The 24,904-nt window shown below is 44.4% G+C and overlaps 1 protein-coding gene across 1 annotated transcript in view; it reads right to left on the bottom strand.

Annotated features, from left to right (window-relative positions):
- Positions 1 to 22,522, bottom strand: part of LOC146186642 (uncharacterized) — a 121,826-nt gene extending 99,304 nt beyond the window's left edge. The window contains exons 1-4 of the mRNA XM_084608072.1: positions 22,347 to 22,522; positions 19,652 to 20,298; positions 16,954 to 17,246; positions 14,158 to 14,340 (exon numbers count right to left, since the gene is read on the bottom strand). Coding sequence (XP_084464198.1) covers positions 14,158 to 14,340; positions 16,954 to 17,246; positions 19,652 to 20,298; positions 22,347 to 22,522 — 1,299 coding nt within the window. The remainder of the gene's footprint in view (positions 1 to 14,157; positions 14,341 to 16,953; positions 17,247 to 19,651; positions 20,299 to 22,346) is intronic.
- Between the last annotated feature and the right edge of the window lie 2,382 nt (positions 22,523 to 24,904).

Here is a 24,904-nt window from a genome sequence, read left to right as displayed (position 1 = left end):
TCCGTGTTTTTAACTGGTGGCGTGTGTTGTTTCGTGCGCTTTTGCGCACCTAATTAAGCTTAAATTCGTTATTCCAACCGAACTTGTGTTGCCATCGACGGATGAGTGTCCAGCTGGCGGACTTGACCAGCTATTTACGTGCTTTTAACCTGTGGCGTGTGTCGTTTAGTGCGCTTCTGCGCACCTATTTAAGCGCTTTTTTTTATACCGGAAAGCTTTTCCAGCACCTGTGCTTGTTGCCATCGGCTGATGAATGCACCCCCCGAGGCGGCGCGATGCTTTGAGAGACCCCGCGGTCCAGCGATTCGAGGCGTATGCTTTTTCAATTTATTATTATTATTTGTGTGTGTGTGTGTATGTGTGTGGTGAGCATTATTTCTCTGAGAGATTACCGAGGTAATTGTTTTAAGTGTGTACTTAGGTACGTATACATTCCCTTTTAGCCTGCATTGTATGCATGTATTTTGAAGCTTCAAAACAGCACTTACAGTGCTTACGAAACGCAATTCTGTCTGCATACATGTACTTTCAATTATTTGAATGTAAGCGTGCCTTTATAATTATTAAAAATGCAGCAGAGCGCGGCTATGCCGCGTACCTGTATTGTTTAAAACGAGTCATGCACGAACTGTTCCTTCCTTTCGATGTCATCCCAATTAAGACCACACGGGTCCCGAAATGTTTTTTTTTTTGTTATTGTTTAGTCTGCGTTCCATTTTCACGTGTCAGTATGTTATGTACATCTGTTCCCAATCAGAGGAGCTTCCGTCTAACTGTCGGCTTCAGCCTCAACGTCGGTGGCTTAATTCCACCTGTTCTGCTTTTAGAAAGAACACCTGGTTTCAATTTCCTTACCAACTTTACTGCCCAGTCCCTGCACAGTCTTCTTCTAGCCATTCTTGCAGGACGAAGAAACACCTGAATGACATGAAATTTTCATGTGGTCAAGTGGAACGAAGTTTGAACTCCGTTCACAAGGCGTTTATTTTTGAGGAGTCAGCACAACTATTATCCTTCAGTGCCAGCCATGTGTAGAGTGTTCTGACTGAAACTTCTTGTTTCCTGAACATAAGTGGAAGCGCTCATTTTTACAGCTTATTTAGCCTTCTTTGCATCAAGTTAAGTGGGCAACAATTCAAGATGGTACCTCTTTATCTGCTACACAGGATGGCAAAGTGAATATTTAGTCATTTATATATTTTGGTATATACAACATTATTTAATTAAATAGCAGGTATTATTTTAAGGGGTGAAACAGAAATTTAATACAGGCAGTATGTTGCAGCATATGAATCCGTTTTGAAAAACAGAAAGTACACATTTATATACTGCATTTGCACAAACCAAGAACAAATGCAGGGGATGACAATTATGGGCCTATACAGGTGAAAGAAGTGAAAGTTTGTGGACCGCACTTATGCAGACATTATAAACCTGCTCAAAATACAAAATGTGGTGCAAACACAGTGGCCTCAACATGTCCACAGACGAAAAAAAAAAAAAACTAAAAGTGGATTAAACAATTTACAGTTCGGTCTCATAACAGGCTGGCAGTTATTTAATGGGCTTTTCAAGTAAATTGTTCAAATCGCAATAAAGATATTTTTCCACGTAAGTAAATAGCAGAAATCTTTTTTTGCATAATAAATGATAAATAAGGAGGGTAAAACATGACCCATGTAATACAATAAAACAATAAGTGCAGAAAGCATACAAAACATGCATATGCAAAGGTTTATAATTTGTAGTAACCTAACTAAACTGCATGACATGCACCTTTATCTTGGAACTTCAATCACCTAACTGTGTCCTGCATCAGATGTGCCTGCCTTGGGCCGACGAACTTCCAAACCACATTCACCTACCTGAATTTCTGCTGCCTTTTGGCATTTTTCTTTCCTTAGAGTTCACTATTGCTTATTCCCTTAATAAAACATGCCTTGCCACTCGTCTTATTTTCAGGTTCAGCAACGGCATCAGTAAGTCTCGTTTGTACCCAGACCCACCCTTACTGCCTCGTCTTCCTTGGCTGTACACCATGTCATTCACTTCTACTATGCTGTCCCCAATTTAATTCCCATCTGTATTGGTATCCTCACAGTTTGTCCCATATGCAAGCACTCGTGATGCAACTATAATGTAGTTTCCTCCGAAGTGATGTACTGGTAAACTGATATTCATTACCTGGTAATACCGGCCTAATGCTTTTCACTTTATTTTTCCTCCTGACTTCATATTTTCCTCTTTTGATCCAGATCTATTGCCATTACCTGCAACAATGCTGCGCTACATGTTATAAACGGTTCTTCCTTTTCGTTTCCTCAAATTCAATTCAGATTCATTGTTCTGCTTTACCTCTTTGGGTGCTCAGCCAGCTTCTTTAGTTTGTTTATTCATTTTAGTTATACACTTCAGGAGTGATGGACACAAGCTGTGCAGTATCACTAAACTAACAATAAAAAATGGTTGTGGAGTATTTATCTACGGAGAGAAAATAAACAAGCACAGATGTTTAAACAACTCAAACTCAGAGCAGTGGAATATAGTCAGCAGAGTAATGTGTTTTTAGTTATCGCATTTGTTTTCTAAATATATTTGGTCTCGTATGAATGTGCAAGCTGAAAGTGTTTTTTCAGTCATGTCTAAATGAAGAGCGAGTGTAAACAAGACAATATTTTACGTTGTAGTATGCTCACTTCATAAATATGGTTGTGATATACAGACCAACACGGCTGGTGAAGCAGACAACAGAAATAGATGGATTATGGTAACACTTTTGAAAATACACTCATGACAGGTATTATTAATCATGACAGTAATGACAGAGGTTCTACGTATGAATCAACTATTGCCATGATCACATATTTATTTCACAATGATCAATACAAAAAGTTCCCATGCTTATTTTGGTGTCAGTGGCTGTTGGCACTCTTAGTGTAATACGTGTATATAGATATATATGTAGCAGACATTCGTGCCACTTGCCAGCGACTTGACTACCTACAGTCGCGCCGCCTCAACAACACCTGTGATCCGAGCCAAGCTCCCGAAGCCGATCTGCGCACCATGATCCGCTCTATTATACGGGAAGAGCTCCACAATGATATTTCGTCGGTGCCTGCTTTCTCACGTCCACCTGTTCAATCTCCTGAGTTGCATGGCATTATCAAGGAGGACCTTGCTTCATTCACTCGTCCCATGGCTACAGAACCACCAGCCCCTTCCTAAGTCCCTACGTATGCTGAAGTTACTGCGGCACCTCCTCGTCTTCCTGCCCATCACTGGCCTGTGTCACCCAGCCTCGCCGCCCTGTCCTCGCGACAACCGGTGTGTGGTAATTGGCGGCCTCTCCCACCTCGTCCAGTTTGTTTCTACTGCGGCATCCGCGGCCATGTTACACGCGTCTGTCGCCGATGACTGCGAGATGAGCGTGCGAGCTACAGGTACGTTTGACGTGACGACGCGTACCAGCTTACGCCTCACCAATATTACACCAACAATGACCTCCGTCGACTTCCCCTGACCTGTCTATGACAGCACGGCCATCGCTTCGCCGCTCCCCATCACCCTTTCAGCGGACTTTGTCTCCCCTTCACCCCCATCTTCAGCTTCTGCCTGCCGCACGGAAAACTAGCCTGTGCAGTTTCCGGAGGTAAAACTGCACCATCTGCCGTCGCTCCAATTCCTCCACTGCTCCAATCGAACATGTCGACTCTATTCGTTGAAGGAAATGTACTGGAAGCTTTAATTGATACTGGTGCCGCTTTTTCCGTTATGCAGCTTGACTTGTGTTTAAAACTCCGAAAAGTGTGCACTCCTTACAACAGTCCTCCTTTACGTGCTGCAAATGGAGAGAATATTAACCCTTGTGAAGCGTGCACAGCCCGAGTCATCATTGACGGTATCTTGCACTTCATTGAGTTTGCTGTCGTATCCTCCTGTGTCCATCAACTCATCTTCGGCTGGGATTTCCTCCAAAACGCCTCAGCAGACATTAAGTGTTTCGCTCCCACTCTTGAGGTCACTGCAGGCAGCGTTGTTGCCGATAGAGAACAACCTTCCTCCCGCTTAGTTATGGTTGCCGATAACGTCCTCTATCCGGACAACGAAGATATTCTTTCTGTGACTTCTGACGCCGTCACCGATGGTGACGTCCTGAGTACACCCAGCCCTCATCTCCTGTCAAGAGGTGTTATCATCATCGTGTCCCTTCTTCGATTTTGTAGCGGTTCTCTTCTTGCTGCCTTCAACACCACATCGGAGCCCATTCTTCTGTGCCGCAGCTCTACTGTTGCATCAGTTGCTTCCGCCCAGCCTGTCGCTCTTCTTCCCATTTCCACCTCTAATCGCTCTGATTCATCCCCTGCCTCGCTCAGTGCAGCACTTCGCCACACAATCAGCACCGACCTGACAGCAGACCAGACAGACGCATTGCTCGCTATATTGAACAAGCACGCAGACCCGTTCGATGTCAATTTCGGCGCATTGGGTCAACCCGCTGCAGCAACGCATCGCATCCACACTGACGGATCAGGCATAGTTAGGCGCCAGCCATATCGTATGCCTTCAACTGAGCGCAAGGTTATTCAGGAAAATGTTCGTGACATGCTTGCACGCAACATCATATGCCCATTGTCCAGTTCTTGGTCACCGCCTGTTGTTGTTGTGCTAGTGCAAAAAAAAAAGCCGGTTCAGTTTTGTGTAGATTTCCGTGCTCTGAATAGAATCACTCACAAGGATGTGTATCCCCTCCCTCGAATTGACAACGCCCTCGACTTTTTACAAGGTGCCCAATTTTTTTTCAGCCTTGACTTAAGATCAGGCTAATGGCAGATCTCCATGCATGAAGATGATAAAAGGAAGACAGCTTTTGCAACACCCAACGGTTTATACGAATTCAATGTAATGCCATTTGGACTCTGCAACACTCCTGCTACGTTCGGGCGCATGATTGACACAGTTCTCCGCGGCCTCAAATGGAAAACATGTCTCTGTTACTTAGGCGACATCATTTTCTGATCATTTTAGTCATCTCGATAAAGTTTTGACAGCTCTTTCCAGTGCCGGCCTACAGCTAAACACGAAGGAATGCCATTTTGCATTGAAAATCTATTAGTTCTTGGCCATCTCGTAGGCAGCGAAGGAAATAAGCCTGACCCTGAACAAAATCGCTGCTGCGCTGCACTTTCCCCACCCGACTAGGGTCAAAGATCTCCGCAGTTTCCTCGGCTTGGCATCATACTTCCACAAATTCATCCGCGATTCAGACTCTATTGCCTCACCTTTACATGCGCTTCTTCACACCGATATGCCTTTCGTCTGGTCTCTTGCTGCGAAGAAGCATTTGAAATTCTGAAGCGTGCTCCGACTTCGGGTCCTATCCTCTGCGATTTTGATGACAAAGCTCCGACTATTTTGCACACCGACGCCACTAGCCATGGCATTGGCGCTGTCCTTCTGCAACGCCAAGACATCTCTACAGAAAATGTTGTTGCCTATGCACACCGAACTCTGACTACTGCGGAACAAAACTGCACTATTACCGAGCAAGAATGTCTCACAGTCATCTGGGCTGTTCAGAAGTTTCATCCTTACCTGTACGGCCGTCACTTCACGGCCATCACTGACCACCACGCCCTATGCTGATTATCCTCTTTGAAAAATTTGTCTGGTCGTCTCGGGCGGTGGATCCTCTGCCTTCAAGAGTACGACTTCACTGTCACTTATAAATCGGGCAAGAAGCACAAGGACGCCGACGCTCTCTCTCGTTGCCCTATTGCTTCGCCATCGCAACACATGTCCTCACATTCCTCTCCTGTCCCAACGGAGTCATGCGATTTAAACTCTACAGTTATCCACTCTTTATTTGAGCGCCGCCTCTATTGCTCCCATGCCAGACATAGACTGTAATCTGGCTCACCACCAGAGTGCTGACCCTTACTGTCAAAAGCTGATTGATGGTCTCACCGGTGTTATGAGACCTCCAAATGCCCGTCTCTGTTTTCGGCTCAAACATTTCAAGTTACAGAATGGCACATTATTTTGGCACAACTACAGCCCACTGGGCCACACCTGGGTTCCCGTAATTCCTTCTTCCCTGCGTCCTCAAATTCTACAAGGATTTCACAACGACCTTACCGCAGGTCACCTTAGATACCACAAAACCTACGACCGCATCAAAAGTCGTTTCCTCTGGCCTGGCCTTTCAACCTCACTATTGAAATATGTAGCGTCTTGCATCCCTTGTCAATGCTGCAAGCGGTCTACGTCGCCTCCTGCCAGTCTCTTACAACCTCTCCTATGTCCTTTCACGCCTCTCAAGTCGTCAGAATAGACTTATATGGACCCCTGCCCTTGACTCCAGCTGGCAACTGCCGAGTCGTTACTGCCGTTGACCACCTCACCCGATACGCTGAAGTCGCACCACTTCCTTCCACCTCCGCTTCCGAAATAGTCAACTTCTTCATCCACACCATACTTCTCCACGGCGGCCCTCGCCTCCTCCTTAGCAATCGTGGTAAGTCGTTCCTCTCCACCGTCCTCGCCGCAGTGCTTCATGCTTCAGGCACAGTGCACAAAACTACATCTCCTTACCACCCTCAGACCAATGGTCTCACGGAACACTTTCATCGCACCCTTTCTGATATTCTATCCACCTATATTCACCCTCAGCACAACAACTGGGACTCTTTACTCCCCTTTGTCACCTTCGCCTACAACACTGCCGTTCAACAAACCACCACCTACTCTCCATTTTTTCTTGTTTATGGCCACCACCGTACCTTCTCACTCAAAGCATCTTTCTTCTCAGTTTCCACTCCTTCTGCCGCACCTTCCCATGAACAGTTTGTGTCTCGTATCACCCACTGCCGTGATTGTGCCCGCCTTCAAACTGAAGCCACTCAAGCTTCCAGGAAAAGCACATATGATACAACCCATCGCTCAGTGTCTTTCAGCCCTGGAGACGAAGTGCTACTCTGGACATCTACTCGCATCCCCGGCCTGTGTGAAAGGTTTCTGAGCCGTTTTATTGGCTCGTACACGGTTCTAGAACAAACTTTTCCTGTAAACTATCTCGTCACACCTGCATCGCCTGTTCGCGATCACCGGTGTCGCGGCACTGACACCGAGGTAGTGCACGTCGCGTTTTAAACACTAACTGCCGACCTTAAGCTATAATTTACGACCAGGATGGTCGCTTTCGTTTGGGAGGGGGAAGGTTGTAAGCAATGTGAGTGAACTTCATCTTCATCTAAGTGTAATCATTATCAAGTCGTGGGAAAAAGACGAAGTGGTGATGAGCTGGGGCTAGTCAGTAGCTGCTGCTTCGGCTTATCTGAAATAGAAAGGTGAATTCGCTGGTGCGACCGTCTGCCTCACGAGATATATATATATTATAATGTAATGAGCACCTTGTTCTCCCTGCATTTGTTTGCTGATTAGCCTAATGTTTGCCATATGGGCCTTGTTTCTGAAAGCCTTGATGTCGCAGGTAGCGCCCAGCTCCCACTCTTCCTTTAAGTTGACATTCCACATGACAGCTGAGGACCACCAACAAGGGTGGTTCTGGTGAGCACCGTCAAGTGTAGGTTACACGCCACACAAATATTGAGCAAACTTGAACACTGAATAACCACTATTGTAGCTTAGTTGATAAGAGTACCAGACACTATATTCGAGGTTCACAGGTTTGTATCCCACCAGTGACCTGTGGTTGTTTTTTTTTCTTCTTTCTAATCAATTATTTACAAGATTTTATTGGTATTTCACATTTATTGGCACATACACAGGCACACACACAGATCAGTTAGACTAGCTTTTTACTCGGTTAACATCTGGTTGTTTCGTTCTTCTACCTTCCAGACTGTTACCGTCATCATTGATTGATCCTTAAAGACCTTGAGCGGGCATTATTTTTGGGGAAGCAAGGACTAGTAGAGAATGTTCATTGTCGTAGATTTTTTATGCAATGGAAAACAAACAAAAAGGCATGGTAACAACATTGCAATACAGTGCATAACAATAGAACAATGCAAAAACCAAATGGTCAAGGGCACCAGTGCATTCATGTCAGCATATGCTTACACATTAAGGCGGTTTATAGAAGCACAATATGCACAAAGTAGTACACAGACAAATGACAGGTCGTATATGTTAGTAAAATTTGAGAGAGCGAACAAAGCAAAACTCACTTTTGAGGCTACGCAGACAAATGACAGGTCGTATATGCTAGTAAAATTTGAGAGAGCGAACAAAGCAAAACTCACTTTTGAGGCTACAGTAAGGTAGTTAAGAAAAATTTAAGTCAAAATGCTGCTCATTTTAATTTAGCAATTTGGACTGATATTAACAGTCTAAATTTCAAGTTCAGACATTCCTGGACTATAGATTTCGGAATCGAATTCCATTCATCAATGGCCAGTGGCAAGAGGTATTTGTGGAGCCTGTTATTAACCTTTTCAAAATTGGCCAACGGGCACTGCCATATTGGAGACTGGGCTGTGCTCATAACACAGAAAAAAGCTGCGGATTCTGCGGAAGGGACCACCACCGGCCTGAATGTTTCACGTTTGGCCTCAGACCTCCTGGAGGCCAAACGTGAAACGTTCAGGCCGGTGATGGTCCCTTATTTTCATAATGTGTCACACCATATGAAGAAGATAGCAAAGAGGCATTCTATCCCTAAGCTCTGCTCCCGCACGTGCAGTGATGGGCGTCTTGGCTGCCAAATCAGGCACCGAACTACTCATGTTCTTTGCACCATTGGAGTGGTGTATTCCATCCCACTTTCCTGCGGGAAGACGTACATCGGGCAGACTGGCCGCTGTATTAATAAGCAACTGAGGGAGCATGCGCTAAATGTTAAGAAAGATGACAAAGGTGTTCATCTCGTGTCCCATATTCTTGCTTGCGAGTGTGCACCGCGATTTCATGAGACGACGATTCTTGGCAGAAGCAAAAATAAACACGCGGTTGGCACTTGAAGCTTTTCATATCAAGAAAGAAGGCGAAAACTGTATTAGCGATATTTCTATCTCTTTGTACGAAGCCGAACAGAAAGGTTTTAGCCAAGTCAATTCCCTATTGTGACGGAGTCTGTCCCGCCCTAGCGCAATGCCACCAACACTATTTATCTAGTATGCCGTATCCAGTTCTCAAGGCGTCGTTTGGTTGTCTCCAGAGCCACAGCCCTCTCATCCCGCTGTGTCGCATCACTGTCCATCGCAGCGTCTCCTTGCGGCTGTCCAGACGTGAACCCCAGCACCTGCAGCAAAGTTGACCTGCTAGGCTGACATGGCATGAGCACTTGTCAAGTCAACACAATATCTTCGATCGTCTCTGTCTCCCTCCCGCACACCGCACACAAGACATCCGCGTTGTCCTTGCCCTCGATCCGTGCGTGCCATTTCTTTGTGTGCAGCACCCCCGCACGGGCCTCAGAAAGCAGGGCGCTCCCCAGGGAGTTGTCATAGCACAGCTCTTGAGTGATGTCCCTCTTGTGCGTGGAGTACATACCAAGAGCCGGCTTGGCCGCTGCACCAGTTCACCACCGCATGGTCTCCGTCGCTGCCACGTGTTCACGCCCCTTCGAAGTAGTCCGGCAGGTGTCTTTAGTGTTTATCACAGTTGGCAGTGGTACCTCATAATTTGCACTCAATTCACGTGTGCATACTCCGCAGTACAAAAATCAGCGTTATACTCGAACCCAGCGGTCCGCCCCCAGAGTTCACGAATGCATTTCAAAACAAATCTTGGCTACTGCCTCCTGGGCCTCGGAGGAGGACCAGCCAACATCACCCTGCACCGCCTCGTTGGGGGATGAAAGATGGGCTCCCAGTGCCCGTCTTTCCACCTTTCTGTCTTCGCTCCATAAATTCTCACGTCGAGGACGTGGTACACAACACTGCATTTGCATATGTCAGACCTGGCAACATCACCGCCTTCCATATGGCGCGTAGGACCTCCATTCTATTAACGACCACAACGCCTTGGCTCTGAGGACATTCTGGCTGTGTACTACCTTCGCACGGAGGCTGCTCTCGTAGTCTACCAGGTAGGCACGCTGTGTCATGAGGTCTATCCCGAGGTACCTGTAGGTTGAAGCCCACGGGATTTCGCACCCTTGTAGCCCTCCCATACAGTGCTGACAATGTCAACGAGGGCAACGGCATTATAGGCTTTCTGCCTTCCAAGGACGACGTCTTTCAGAATACGGACTGAGGCCTCCGCAAAATTGTTGGTGTTGTGGCCTCGAGTCAGTATCCCAGCACGGAAGAGGAGCACCCATTCCGTTTTTCGCTTAAGGAAAGCCGTGACTCGCTCCACATATCCCTTGTGGGATTTTGCCTGAAGCTCCGCCGTTGCAGCATCCAGCTCCTCCATCGATGATGCATACATTATCTGCAGGGAATATTATAAAATGCACATTACATATTGCCTTGTACTAAATATATTCGCATCGCACTCCTTGTTTTGCATCTTTCAGCAGTGGCATGTGGACTTACCACTTTTATTTTATAATAAGATGCAACGAGATGATTCTGGAATATAATGATTGCATTTGGTACAGTAGCTGTAACGTACAAAATCACTCAGTTATCTTCAACAGGGACACTGTGCATTTTAGGCGCATTATACGAAAAGAAAATGACTTGGAGGGACCAACTACAGAGCCTCAAATGAAACTAAACTGACAAAGCACCCCACTGAGTCTGAAGATTAATATAGACACAACACAAATAATATTCAACATTACATTGGAGAAATGCCAAGAGAACAGAATTTGAAGGCTGGAAAAAAGGATTAAAACTACACTAATGGTGTAGCAGGCAGCTGAGCAGTGGAAATTTTTTGCTGTAACACTAAATTATGGAAGTGAGTGGAGTGGGTCAGGGAACAAATGCGAGTTAATGATATCCTGGTTGGAATGAAGCAGACATGGGCATGAGCAGGGTATGTATGCAGAGCCTTCAAAGAGAGGGCAAACATAGTTGAGATATCAGTCAAGTAAGCGTACGAGGTTGGGCAGTCTACAGGTGCTGTGAGGGCACGGTTTGCACAGGACAGGATTAGCTTTTGCATTCACAGGACAGGCATAATGTAAAAATGGCATGAAGTTTCAACTCTTGGCAACCAGCCCAACAGTACATTGTCCTGAAGGATGAATTGGAGTGGCATGACACAGGCCTTTGCCTCGCAGTGAACTTATATACAATGATGAAAAACTTGCAGTCACCCGCAATCTGGGCATGGGCCCCCCCCGCTGAAGCCAATGTCAAAAGGTAGACATGGTGATGTTATCGTTGCGCAGCATCTTGGCGCACTGCCAAGAACTGCGGTGCCGACCTTGCGACCGACCGTGGCAGCGCAAAATGGAGGGACTGCAAACGGGTGACGCCTGTTTTTTTTTTTTTGTTTGTTTTTTTTTTTTTGTTTTGTTTTTTTTTTCTTCAAATTCTCAGCCTAAAACCGGGGGTGGATGGATGAGTTCATTAAGCGGGTCGCGAGCAAATAGGATAAATTTCATCATCATCATCATCAGCCTGACTATACCCACTGCAGTGCGAAGGCCTCTCCCATATTTCCACTTAACCCGGTTCTGTGCTAGCTGCATCCACATGACCCCCGCGAACTTCTTAACCTCATCCACCCACCTGACTTTCTGCCGCCCCCTGCTACGCTTTCCTTCTCTTGGAATCCAGTTTGTTACCCTAAGCGACCATCGGTTATCCTCTCTTCGCACTACATGTCCTGCCCATGCCCATTTCTTCTTCTTAATTTCCACTAGAATGTCGGTAACTTGAGTTATTTCTCTGACCCACTCTTCACGCTTCCTATCTCTTAATGGTACCCCTACCATTTTCGTTCCATAGCCCTCTGGGTTGTCCTCAACTTAAGTAGAACTCTCTTGGTTAGCCTCCACGTTTCAGCCCCATTTCAGCCCGCTTCGGCCCAGGATAAATTTACCGTAATGTAAATGGTTCTTGTCAGTTTTTTCGAGGCCATTCGATAGTTCGAATTAACGAGCTTTTACTGTAAATCATGGACAAGCACAACCCTGCAGCAGTGCATAGTTTTCAAATACACTCTGAGTCACCTGTCATCGGTGCCACAAATGACAGACGTGGCTTCCAGCACCCTCTCTCCTCGCATTAGAACCCAGTTGAAAGTCATAGATTATAAAAATCTCAATCAGATATTTTTTTCATGTAAGGTCTGGTTGAAATAAAAACAAACTTATGTAGTGAGGTGTTCAAACATCTACAAAAGCTTCTCTGCAATGTTTTTCTGCAAGTTTCCTGCCCGTTTTTACAAGCGGGGAAAAAGACAACACTGGATTGTCTCCTATCGGAGAAAAAAATTAGAGCTGCACATGTCACGTTACTTTCTTAATTTTTGCTGCTGGAGTGGAACATGTATACTAATGCAATCTGTAGCTAGTCAATCATCATTAGTGCATTTTGAGTGTTGCTTTTATATTTGCATGCGAAAGGAAGTTGCATAATTGTTTTACTCATCGCAACTGACAAACTCATGTCTTTTGCACAGTGATAATTTGTTGAACTGAAAGCAACATAGATGGCATCATGCATTCCCTCATGACTTTGGATAGTTTGTGCACCTGTGAGTTTACATAGGCGACGTGCAAACCGAGAAACATTTCTAGTGTTTGCATACTAATCATTCTAGATTTTGCACAGCTGGCTCTTCAATTTTCGGTTAGTTGCAGAATATCATTTGTTGTGCATATTTGCCAGATTGGCATGATGTAGCTCTTAATAATGCAAATAATTCAGTTTCTAGCAATCATTAAGTTGGAATATTGATACATATGTAATTGCTTTGAAACATTTTTCTGCTAACATGGAACATATGTCATGACTATGGGTTTTTCTTAAAGGTTTCTTATTCTACTTTCTCATTTGTATGTAATTTGCAACCGTTTGGGTGTAAGATTCTTTGACAGGTTTGATATTATATTCACCTGAACTCATTTCATAACTAAACTTCTCCAGCTTGTTTGCTGGCACACATTTCCTTTGCTTTCTTTAAAATGTCTGTCCTTAGAAGCCAAAAAAAAAAACAGCAGACTCTGCAGCATCATTTTATTAGTGGCAAGAAATAAATGAATTAAGGTACTCTAAGCCGGGAACATCTGAGAGGCAACAAAGGTAATTTTTTTCTGTTCTGCTGTCCATTTCAACGTGGGTAATGCAAGTCAGGTAGTTGCATGGTGCAAAGTTTTCAAGCGAAGCTTCTCATCTATCGAGACAAAAATGCTGTGATGACAGCCTTCTGACAAAAAAAAATATAGACTGTGTAGAATGCAAAGTTTAACATTGAGGTGAAAAGGTCAATAAGAATTACTGAATGCACTTAAAAACTGTTATAGTTTACGACCAAGCACGTCTTGCAATGTGTGCATACTATACGCAAAAAGGATAATTCCACAACCACGATGTGTGATTTTCACCATCCACGTTGGCAGGTAAGTTATGCAGAGCTGTCCACTACAGTTTCTCATATGTTTCGAACACTGCTCGAGGGTGGGCAAATTAAAATGTGAACCTCTGTCATGCTTGCTCTAGCAATGGGGCAGCCAGAGATTGTGCCCCGTCCATGCTTCCTGCCGCCACTGATAGGTAGCTTTAAGTGGTGCCCCTACAGGCGGCGCACAGAATGCATAATGCTCATTTAGATTACAAGTATAATATTGATGTACCTGAGGTGAGTGGGTGTAACAAGAAATTAGGCGCTAGTCCAGAGCACAGAAGGGCTCACTTCCTTTGAAAGTTGCAAGTTGTTTTTATGAAAATGCAAAACATTTTCTAACCACATCCTCGAAACTGTTGTTCACATCATTTTATTAGAGTACATTTCAAATCTGGGCTCATCTCACAGCATTACGCTGCTGACCAATTATTTTATGCATTTTGATAAATGCAGTATCCCACAGCCATATTGGTTTCCAAACCAAATTCAGGCACAAAAAAATGAGGTATGGCATGACATAGTAAGGTACGTGGACTTCATCTCAAAAGTTACCTGGGCTATGCACAATGCCATAATGGAGGGCTGCAGTCTAATTTCGATCACCTGAGATCCTTTAACAATGAGGTGGTCAGCAAAAGTATAGCATGCTTCATTTGCATTTACCTTCTGAAATGCTGTCATCAAATCTCGTTTCTCCTCCCTGCTGATGTCACGTGATGCGTGAAGCCAGCGCCACTCTGCCTGGACCACGTGGAAGTGGCAGAGGAGTTGCTTCCCCTCAGGCCATGTTGCTTGTAAGGCAGCTTTTTCTGCTGCCGAATTGTCCGTCATGAATGCTTCGGGAGCCTGACAAATATGAGTAATATTTTGTATCTTAGTTGCAGTAAACAGAAACACTTATTATAATAGTACAAGATGTGCACATTGCTATCTGTTAGAAGCCTTCGGGTAGCAAAGCCAGAGAGACAAAGGTCACAAAGAAGAAGCAGACTATACTATTGAGGAGGCGTTTTCCCCTCATGGTTTCTTAGACCACAGGCTTAAAAATATGGCCACACTGATATTGGAAAATCACAGTTTATCGAGACGGCTCATCTGTTAATCATGGAACTTAAAGGGACAGTCTGATGTCATAAATGACTATAAATATTAGCGTATTCTGGTAAATCTGACCACTTGATGGCAGTAACGAGGGCAGAAATTGCAGATTAAACCCAAATTTATCTTTTCATTCATTGAGAAAGTAAGGTTTGAGCAGATGGTGGCAGATGCCGTGTCCTCTCTTTGCCACTTACATGGGCGCTCCCTGCAGCGGATGAAGTGAATGTACATTTCATAACTATGCCAAAGCATCATAAAGAAAGCTATTTTTGTTCATATCAACTTAAGACAGCCTGCGTTTCTCTCAGTAAAGTGCAGCAACTATCATCATTTACTTTTGCTTGATCCGCTTTTAATAAAATGCTTTTAAGGAGAAAGTGCTAAGTCCACATCATTGCTATAACTGCCGCAGCACTTGTTTTCCCCTCGTACTTCAAGGTCATAAAAAATACCAGTTATATTTAGTTCATATCTGCCTACTTTAATTAAATATATTTTAGTTCCCTTACCTATAGGTTTAGAAAGTCTGCATTTTGGTTAATGTCATCCTCAAGATTGCCACTGCAAGCCACATAAAAGGCGTGACAGTTTCTTTTTCCTATGAGTTTCACAATACTATGCTAACTAAATTTCATGTATCCAAAGTAAGGGTTTACAGACACTGTCTGCCAATGAGAAAATGAGACTATCATACTGAAAAATTGTGTTTTAAGTGGCTGAGCTGGGTTCCTCAGTGCCGCAGCCAAATATTTATCAGTTTGGAAAATGAGCTTTTAGGTGATGCAAGAAAATAATTAAAAAAAAAATCAGAAGACTGCCTCTTTAAGTCATGTAGACAGTAATATGGTGCTGTGATGTCAATATGCCAGCGGAAAAAGGATAAAATATAAGGTATGTTGCTCACACTTGTAACACCACTGCCTGTCACCTTGATTACAAAGCATACAGCTGCTACTTATATGTGCCGTGGCACAATTGACTGAACTGGGCTTTCAGTGATCAAGCAGGATTTGAAGCCATGCAACAGCAAAAGAAACCGAAAAAATATGTATGCTTTTGCCTTCTCCTAGTGAGCCATTTGAAGCCTGAAGTCATTAAGAAAAAATGCTCGCAACAGGACTAACGATTATTACATGTAATCTACGATTTGCTAATGATATTGCCTTGCTAAGTAACTCCGGGGATGAATTGCTAAGAACCATTGATGACGTAGATAGGAAAAGCAGAAAAGTGGGCGTAAAAATTAATATGCAGAAGACTAGGGTAATGTTCGACAGCCCAGGGAAGGAACAGAAATTTACTATAGGTAGCGAAGCACTGGAAGTGGTTGGAAAATATTGTTACGGAGCACAGTATATCGACACGACGACGACGTGCTGATGCGAAGTAGTGAAGAAGACGACGCTCAGGCCTAGCTAACTTCGTTCTGTGGTGTGCGGTGTGTGGTGTGCGTCTAAGAGTGAACTAGCGTTTACCACTGTGTTCTTTCCAAATATGTCCACTTAGGACAGGTAGTAACCACAGATCTGGATCATGAAAGGGAAATAACCAGGAGAATAAGATTGGGATGGAGCGCATTTGGCAAGTACTCGCAGATTATGACTAGCAGTTTATCGGTACCGCTCAAGAGGAAAGTGGATAACAGTGACGTCTTACCTGTACTCACCTATGGGGCTGAAATGTGGAGGCTAACACAAAGGGTTCTACTTAAGTTCAGGGCAACGCAGAGGGCTATAGAATGAAAAATGGCGGGGGTAATGTTCAGAAATAGGAAGCGTGTCGGGTAGGTCAGAAAAATATCTAATGACATTCTAGTGGAGAACAGGAAGAAGAAATGGGCATGGCCAGGGCATGTATTGCATAGAGAAGACAACCAATGGTAGCTGAGGGTAACAAACTGGATTCCAAAGGCAGGAAAGCGTAGCAGGGGGAGGCAGAAAGTTAGGTGGGCAGATGAGGTTAAGAAGTTTGCAGGTGTCAGGTGGATGCAGCTAGCACAGAACTGGGTTAGTTGGAGGAATATGGGAGAGGTCCTCGCCCTACAGTGGGTATAGTCTGGCTGATGATCACGATATGTAGAATTTTTATAGCCTTTGCCTATTACCTTATAAAATGAATTGGAAGCTAATGCTGTATTTTTATTACATAGTCTTTGGGAATTATTATTTAAAAACTGTGGTGGTGAAAATTTATAAGTTGATTTGTGTATGCAACAGGTCAGATTAAATTTGCAGAGCGTTTCATTTTGTTCTCCCCCTTTCCAACAGAGCAGGAGAGAGACAAGATCAATTCACAATTGTGCACCTAACTGTAATTATGACTTGGTCCGTTATGAACACTATGCACATTAATGCTTACATGAGCACCACCGAAGCACGTCGGGTAGCTCTGCTTGAGCAGGCCAAAAGCAGCTTTGTAGCTCTCGGTGCTTTGAGAGCTGTGCAGCAGGACCGCTAGCGGCAGCGCTCCAACCACGGTCGCTGCAAGTACCAGCGTTACGCTGCTTTGGGACTCATCGCATGAGGCTGTGCTGTCGATGAATATAATCTCCTTGGCAGAAGTCAGCCCTTGCGTCCTCTTCATTATTTGGGTGACTATAAGAGCTGCCCAGCTGGTACCATCTTCAGATTTTGTGATCCTGACATCGATCCCTGCGAAAGGTGACACGTGCTTTTAACCTTGTACTATCGACTGTGTCAATGCTTCATGTGACGTAACCAGAACACTATTTTCGTACAAAATAATAGAGACCTTTCTTTAGATCCAAGCAGGGAGGTAGAAAATAAAAGCAAAATGCAATGAGAAGGCAAGCATTAATTAAAAACATGAAATAAAATTGCAGTATACGACAAATGCATTTTCTAAAATATGCTATAAAGTTTGTTGCCAATGGTAATCAATACCATTTGTAGAGGTAGAGCTTGCCACTCGGAAATTGTTCTTAGAAAGTGAAACTTCAGAGCATTAGTATGCATTTAGTGTGGTGTTCTTCTGTGATTATGATGACAACAATTTCTGAATTTTTCTACACCTTTAGGTAGGTATATACAGGCCAAGAGAGATGCCTAGTATGGCATGATTTCATTGTGGAGAAAGGGTAAGGCTGACAGTCACTGAAATGAAGGAAAGCATTAGGGAGAATATTTATATCATCTCCTAATTTGTGGTGTTGATCAATGCAATTATTTCTTTTGCCTGAAAGATAATTTATTAGAGAGTAGAAATGTGTTCACAAATGACTACATGGGGAAGGCAGCAATTGTGCGAGAACCGCCTGTGCTTCTGTGATATCAGGAGCAGTAAGACCCTCTTTGGTCCCACCCTTGTTGTGTAGCAAATGGCCTCCGTTTAGGTTATTTGCTTATTTCTGACCGGAAATAATGTGGTGCCTGCATTAAATTAACACATGAAAATAGAATGAAGTGAATGCACTATATTTTGTATACATTTCAAGGGTAAATAATAGGTGGTAATGAGAAATTTTATTTCGGATTCTCAAACTTTCATGAAAGCAGTAGTAAATACAGCATTAAAAGAAAATTATGTAAATATTCTGAGACACAAAACATTGCTGTTATACTACATGACAAACATGTAAGCTTCAATTCCGTGTGTAAGAAAGACTCCAGCCTACCAGAAAGCATAATTGCTATCTGGCTTTGCATAACACTACGACCCATTACTACAGCAACAACCAGATAGGCAGGGATATTTTTGAAGCTTACTGCATTGCTAAGAAGCCGGTCACATGTGTAGCATAACAGTCTTTTGTGTTACAAGGAAATGAGATAGCCTTCATTGATAAGTGCCTTTCATTGCAGCATAATCCTTGATGTTTTGTTTTGGTTTCGCACATTTCACCGTATATACTTTCTAATAAATCTTAGTTAGACAGCACCCGTGTCGTCCTCTCCTTTCTCTGTCCTTTGTCTCTTTTGCACTTTTCCACAATGTGAACTACTTTTAACTCATCCAATACAGTTTACTGTTTATCATGGCTTTCCACACATAATTTTTAAAACCGATTTTTAATAGGGCGCCCTTGCTGAGCAGATATGCGTATATAATTGAGGGCTTTGTAGAGCTGTGCATGTAACAAAAGTCAGAAGTCTCTGGAATCATGGAAAACACGCAGAGGAATTTCTTTTTTTATTTTGATAGTGTGGTTGATTGAATTGGGAAGTTTTTCATAAATGATATTTTAGATGTCGGATCATTAAACAGGACACAAAAAAGACTAAATAATTACTGTTTGTGCTATCCAGGAGTAAGGTTTGACTGCTGGCAAACAGTTATCAAGCTAATGACTGCAAACACCTTTTATAGGCTATTGTACACTTTCATTTATGCCTTGTTTGCACCGTATCATTCTTATGGTGCATTCACCCTTTTTTTCACCTTCATATCACGAGATTTTGCATTTCACTTAGTATAAGCCATGTTCACCTTATCCAGCAAGTAACATGGCAATCATATGGTGTCTATGAGGCTGTGAGAAATTCATGGTTTTGAATCTTAGCCATTCAATCTTTTTTCTGGGGTATTTTATGTGACGCAGTACAAACACAGACATGTCACTTTATATTGCTCCTGCCAACTTAACATGTTATACCCACTATCAACTCTCACAGGCTAGATGCATGCTCATGACAAGTTTAAGATATGAAAATATTCACTGCAGCTTGTAACGCTAAAACATTAAATACCACATGAAACTAGTGGGATTTGTCTACATTGCATTTTCATGCACCAGGCCTATTACTATGTTAGCGGCTCCTGTGGCAGGCACAATGTTCACGAGACAGAGAACTGACTGTTTGGCCTGCAAATCTCAAATTTCCAGGTATTGAAAAGTGGAGACTTGCATGGCCATTGCTCCGAAGCTTTATGGTTAAAGCCTGACGTGGCCTCTAGAAGGGAAAAGAAAACTGTAATGCAACCTCAAATGTCGGCCTTTCCAGGCTGCAACAACGTTATGGATTTATGCCCTGAGGCTATAAAATCGCAAAAAAAATTTCTCCAATAACATAGTACTGTTGAGCATATTGCAACTTACCGTTATGAAGATAGGCTGGTGCCTTTTCAGCCAGCTTAGTCAAAGGATCTGCAGTACTGCCAAAGTGTTCCTTCCGCCAGACCCGGTACCAGTTGTAGACTGTGTTGGCACTCGGGTTTACAGCACCACTCGCCAGTTTTTCTAGCCCGTCATCCTCTACTTCCAGCTTTCGTTGGTGTAGTGCTATGGCCTCTGCTGGGCTGTGGCCATCATTAAAGTAGGAATGAAATGCTGCCCGAGTGTCAGACGTGCTCCGCAGCAACCGCAGGCCATCCGCGCAGTCAGTAGCATGATTATGGTCATCCCTGACCCTGATGACAGCAGGCAGCGGCACAGTTCGCTTCAAGAAGCCATCCCTCTTCTTTGTGTCCTTCGTGACTTTCTTGACTTTTATGTCAACGAAGGCTGGGCAGTTTGTAGCGTTCCGGCCAGCAGTCTTGTTGCGACTGCTATGCTGGCATCTCCACCTTTTGTGGAATACAATCCTAGGGAAAAAATGGGGGGCTATAAGAATGGCTTCAAAATAGTCACAAGCAAAAGCTATGGGAAGTATGGTTTGACATGCTTTAGCAAGGTTGTAGAGGGGGTTTGCATTAGGGGGATGCTCAAGCTTCACCTTAAGAGGTAAAAAGCAAAGCCTCAATTGCCTGCGAAGTTCTCGGCGAATAACCAGTGTTGAGTGCTTTATGGTACGGTTAAAAAATATTCTTATAGCAGCTGTCCATAGGCCACTATTAGGATACAAAACCCAATTTTTTGAATTAATGAAAACTTTGTTGTCAAGCCTCCATTCAATGCAAGGAGCCTTCTTAGTTATGGGTGATGTGAATATCAATATGCTTGGTGAAGATTCATCTTCTGAGTGCCTAGAAACCATACTTCGCGCTTCCACTTGTTCGAATATAATTTCCTTGCCTACCCATGTTACCGATACCGGTGCCACACTTCTAGATATCTGCATTACCAATTGTACATTGTGACCAGTGCTTATCAGGTGTGCTTTCCCTTTATATCAGTGACCACATCCCAGTTTTTACATGTATCCCGACATGTATTAATGACGTGCAATTTGCCTCTTTCACCGAAACTGGTCATGTACGCTGATGACACAAATATTTTTTTCTCCGCACAAACCTTTACCAAATTGAACACTGTCATAAATAGTTATTTGAGCAAACTTTGAATGTTAAAAATCCTAAATGTATTATTTAGAGCCTCATAACAAAGTCTGTGACACTGAGCTAGTCCTACACTTTCAAGGTGCAGCATTGCAGTGTGTGACTTCAGAAAATTTTGTAGGCGTCTGGTTTGAAGAAACCATGTCGTGGAACACACATGCTAGCAAGTTGGCGATAGAATTAAGCAAAACAGTTGGCTGTCTCTATAAGCTGAGAGGATTACTTCCAGTGAAGCTCAAAAAAGCAATATGTTTTGCTAATTTCTACTCTAGTCTTTCATATTGCATTTTAGTTTGAGGAGCTACAACCATCCATAATTATAATAAACTAGAGCGGCTACAAAAAAGGGTGCTACGAATTCTTGACAACTTTTATGGAAACCCTAGCCAGCTATTTACTGATCGCTTGTTTACTAAACATCATATGCTTAAAGCAACTAAATTATATGATTACAAACTGTCTTTCTATATGCATAAATGTACCCCTCCAAATGATACACACATCCCTTGCATGCTTACAGCTTACGTAGGGAAGTAAAACCAGTGCCACATACACGAAAAAAAATTATGGCCGGGCCACTCTTGACTACCGCATACCATCACTTTATAATAAACCTAAAGCCCACATTGACTTTACTGCTCCACATAGCGCATTTAGACACGAATCAACAAATTTTATGATGAGGCAATGAATATTACTGTGATGTTCATATTCATTTATGATATCTGATGTGTGTATAATTCTTTAGGAAGTGTAAACGCTGCTTTTGCTCTCATGTTCATATCCATTTTTATTGTGCTGTGAAATGCACTGCGAGATGCTGCCTGTAGGCCCCCAAGGCCCAGTCAAGCTGTCTGTGGTAGCTTTTTCCATGGGGGACCCCCGACTTGTAGGTTGGAAATAAATTGGAAAGTAGAATGCCCCACCACTTTTTATTATGCTTTTTATATATTTTTACTTTAAGTGTGTTTTGGGGAAAAGTAAGGTGCAGGTTTTCGGTGGACATCTGCACCAGGTCATACTGCCGTTTCATTCTGCGATTGTTAATAATAATAAGTGGTTTATGGGAAAAGAAAGTTGCAGTATTTGTCTTTTTCTGTGGACACCTAAAAATAAAGATTAGTTTTTGGCGTAAGAAAAGTGCGGTATGTCCACTCAAGGTCATTTGGATGATGCCAGGCGAATTCGAAGTTGCATCCCAAGAAGTAGAGCTTACAATCTAAAAATATAAATTTACATTCCAGCATAACTAAGCAGACTTTTGTTTCAATTCATATATTAGAAAAATGATACATTGAAATTACACTATACTAATTCATTCTTCATCTAAGAAGCCACATTAACTTGTGCATTATGATGCTGGGCCATCAACAAATTGAATGCACAGATACTATCACACAAAATGAAACAACCAAAAACTTTCAGTTCAGTAGAGAGAACATTGGGTGTAAGCAAAATTAGTTAATCAAGAGAAAACTACAAGGAACGAGCACATGCCAAGTCAGGTAGTAAAATACCTTTTAGGATCGGCCACTTCCCAGTCGACTACCCACGACGTACTCGTAGCATTGCTGTAACTGCTCAGCCACTCGTACGCGTCCCCATCAGTGTTGAGGGCGACACGAAAGCATTTGACGTTCTCGACGCTGTTGTCGTTGTCGAGCTCGCATGTGAATGGCAAAGAAGCCGCCATAGTTTCACGTACGGACAGCACAAGCGCCGAAGAATGCTGCTACTTCTTTGGCAGGAGTGTCGCCTTCTGCTGCAGCGCACTACGACAATGAAGCCGGTAATGCAGGCAAAAAGTTCAGCAGAAGCCAAGAGCGCGCGTACGGCGCTACACGAACGAAAAATTCAGCAGCAGCCCGAAGCGTGCACACGCGACGTTACCCGGCAGGTAGGCAGTGAAGCGCACAAACGACGTTACAGGGCAAAAAACGTTCAGCAGCAGAACGTCCAGAAGCGCGGCGACAAAAGGCGCGCGCGCGCAACACCCAACAAGCGAGAGGTGCAGGGAGCAGGACGTCCAGAAGCGCGGCGACAAAACGGGCGCGCGCGCTCAGCACCCAATGAGCGAGAGGTGCGGGGAGTGATAGCCGCTGGCCGGAACAGCCCGCTTTCGTCGTCTCTTCTGTCATTTGTCTCTCGCGGAGCCACCGTCCCAAGCAAACCCAAATACGCGGTCGGAACACCTGCGATTGAGTCATTCGTCGTGAACCAACATGTTTGGCTCTCCCTTTCCTGTGAGGGTTTACCCTTTCCCTGTGAACTGGAAAAACTATAAAAAGCAGCGGCCGACTCCGCTGAGACAGACTACTTTGACGCGCCGTTGGCACGACGCTAGACACCAGCTGTGTGAGAGTGTTTGTAATCTCTCCGGGTCAGCTTCACTGCCCGTTTCTTCCTGATGTTACAGTAAAGGTTGTTTCGTTAAAAGACGCCTCGTCTTTGCTGGCACCTTTGATGCCGTCCGCCGTCCACGGAGCCGCCAGGCCAACGCTACCGAGGGGCGCGCCAACCCAAATGCAACAATTGGTGAACAGCGGTGGGACGACGACGACCAAGCCGTAACCGCGGTTGGAGGGACGAGACAGGCGATACCGTCGTCCAACAACTGGTGAACAGCGGAAAGCGGAGAGACGAGGACGACCAAGCAGTGACCGTGGTCGGTGAAACGAGCCAGGCCTGACCGTGGTGCAACATCTGGTGGGAAGAGCGGAGATGTCCGAGGCGTGACTCGTGAATCAAAGCAGCTCAGCGGAAAGGCGGGAGCAGTGCAACGAGCCCTGTGTGATGACTGGTTGCCTGCAGCGGAACGACTGCGTTGGATTCTTGGCTGCGAGGTTTGGTGAGTGCGGGACTTTCTTCTACTGAGTTTTGCCAGGCTTTTGTTAAGTATAGAACAGAGCTGGTAATTGTATTGTCGTTGTTGCTGGGTTAAGTGCAGCAAGGCAATAGTGGGCAGTAGAGAAGGCAGCATTCGGAACAGCCATGGGTTTGGATTTGAAGTCGTTGCGCAACGAATCTACTACCGCTGCGCATCGCGCATGCACGAGTCGGCGCTGCGCGAGGTTTGCCGCGCTCGCAGCTCCGGGGAATCGGCGCGATAACCCATGCTCACTGGGCGCGCATGTGCAGTTTTGAAGAGTTTGTTCTCCCGATGTTCAGGTCCGCGGCTGCGCCAAGGCAGACGCGCGCATTAAAACATACCGACATCAAAACAAAGGGACAGACTGGGAGAGCGAAACAACGGGGGAGGGAACGGCTTCTTCGGCGCTTGGCTTGCGAAGGTTGGCCGCGTGACGTCACGCTCCCTCCTAGTTTTTCCTTCTTCCATGGTTGCTTGCAGTTATACGAACCGTGTGAAAACGACACCAGGAGCCAATACAAAAATTGCGCTCGATATAGTTCATTCCGAACTGAGCATATCCTTGCATTGCGAGGCCTACGTGTGCTAGTATTGCCGCGAAACCTACAAAATCGTATTTTTTTTTCGGCAGCCGCCTGCATTCGGCCTTATCACTCTGATTCTGGATCGCGTATCAGTTCTGTATTCTTTGTTTGTTAATGATCGATGTCAGGAGATGCACCTTCATCAGTTTCGTTGTCACGCAAGATGCGCCGGGATCTGTTTCGAAGATTCCGATCACTCGCGTATGTTCCTACAATGTTTCAGGTTATGGTAGTAGCAGTTTGCGACGTTATTGAGAATGTTCTGAGCAGCCTTTAAATTGAGCGTTGACGATTGCAACAGGCATTTTTTGTTCGACGATCGATGAGCCCGTTTGTTCCTATCACTGCCGCCCAGTTGCGTAGTTCTTTTGCGGGCGCAAGTCAGCCCAATAAAGAGTTTCTTCAGTGCAATCACCGACCCTTCATTTGTAGCATCGACCTTGTCACCACCAGTGACATCTGATGGAGGTGCTGCCCTTGCCTCTTCAAGCGAAGACCTCAGCCTTGTTCCTGTCGTCCTGGAAGACCATTCTACAGGTCACCGAACCAGCCGCCGACTCCAAGGCCTACAACCCGAATATGGTCTGCTGCCTGACCCCGTTCGACTTCAGAAAGCATCGAC

The sequence above is a fragment of the Amblyomma maculatum genome, chromosome 6, assembly GCF_055883805.1.
Source record: "Amblyomma maculatum isolate TAMU_Amacu chromosome 6, ASM5588380v1, whole genome shotgun sequence".
Taxonomy (NCBI): Eukaryota; Metazoa; Arthropoda; class Arachnida; order Ixodida; family Ixodidae; genus Amblyomma; species Amblyomma maculatum.
This window is presented reverse-complemented; position numbering and strand designations above follow the sequence as displayed.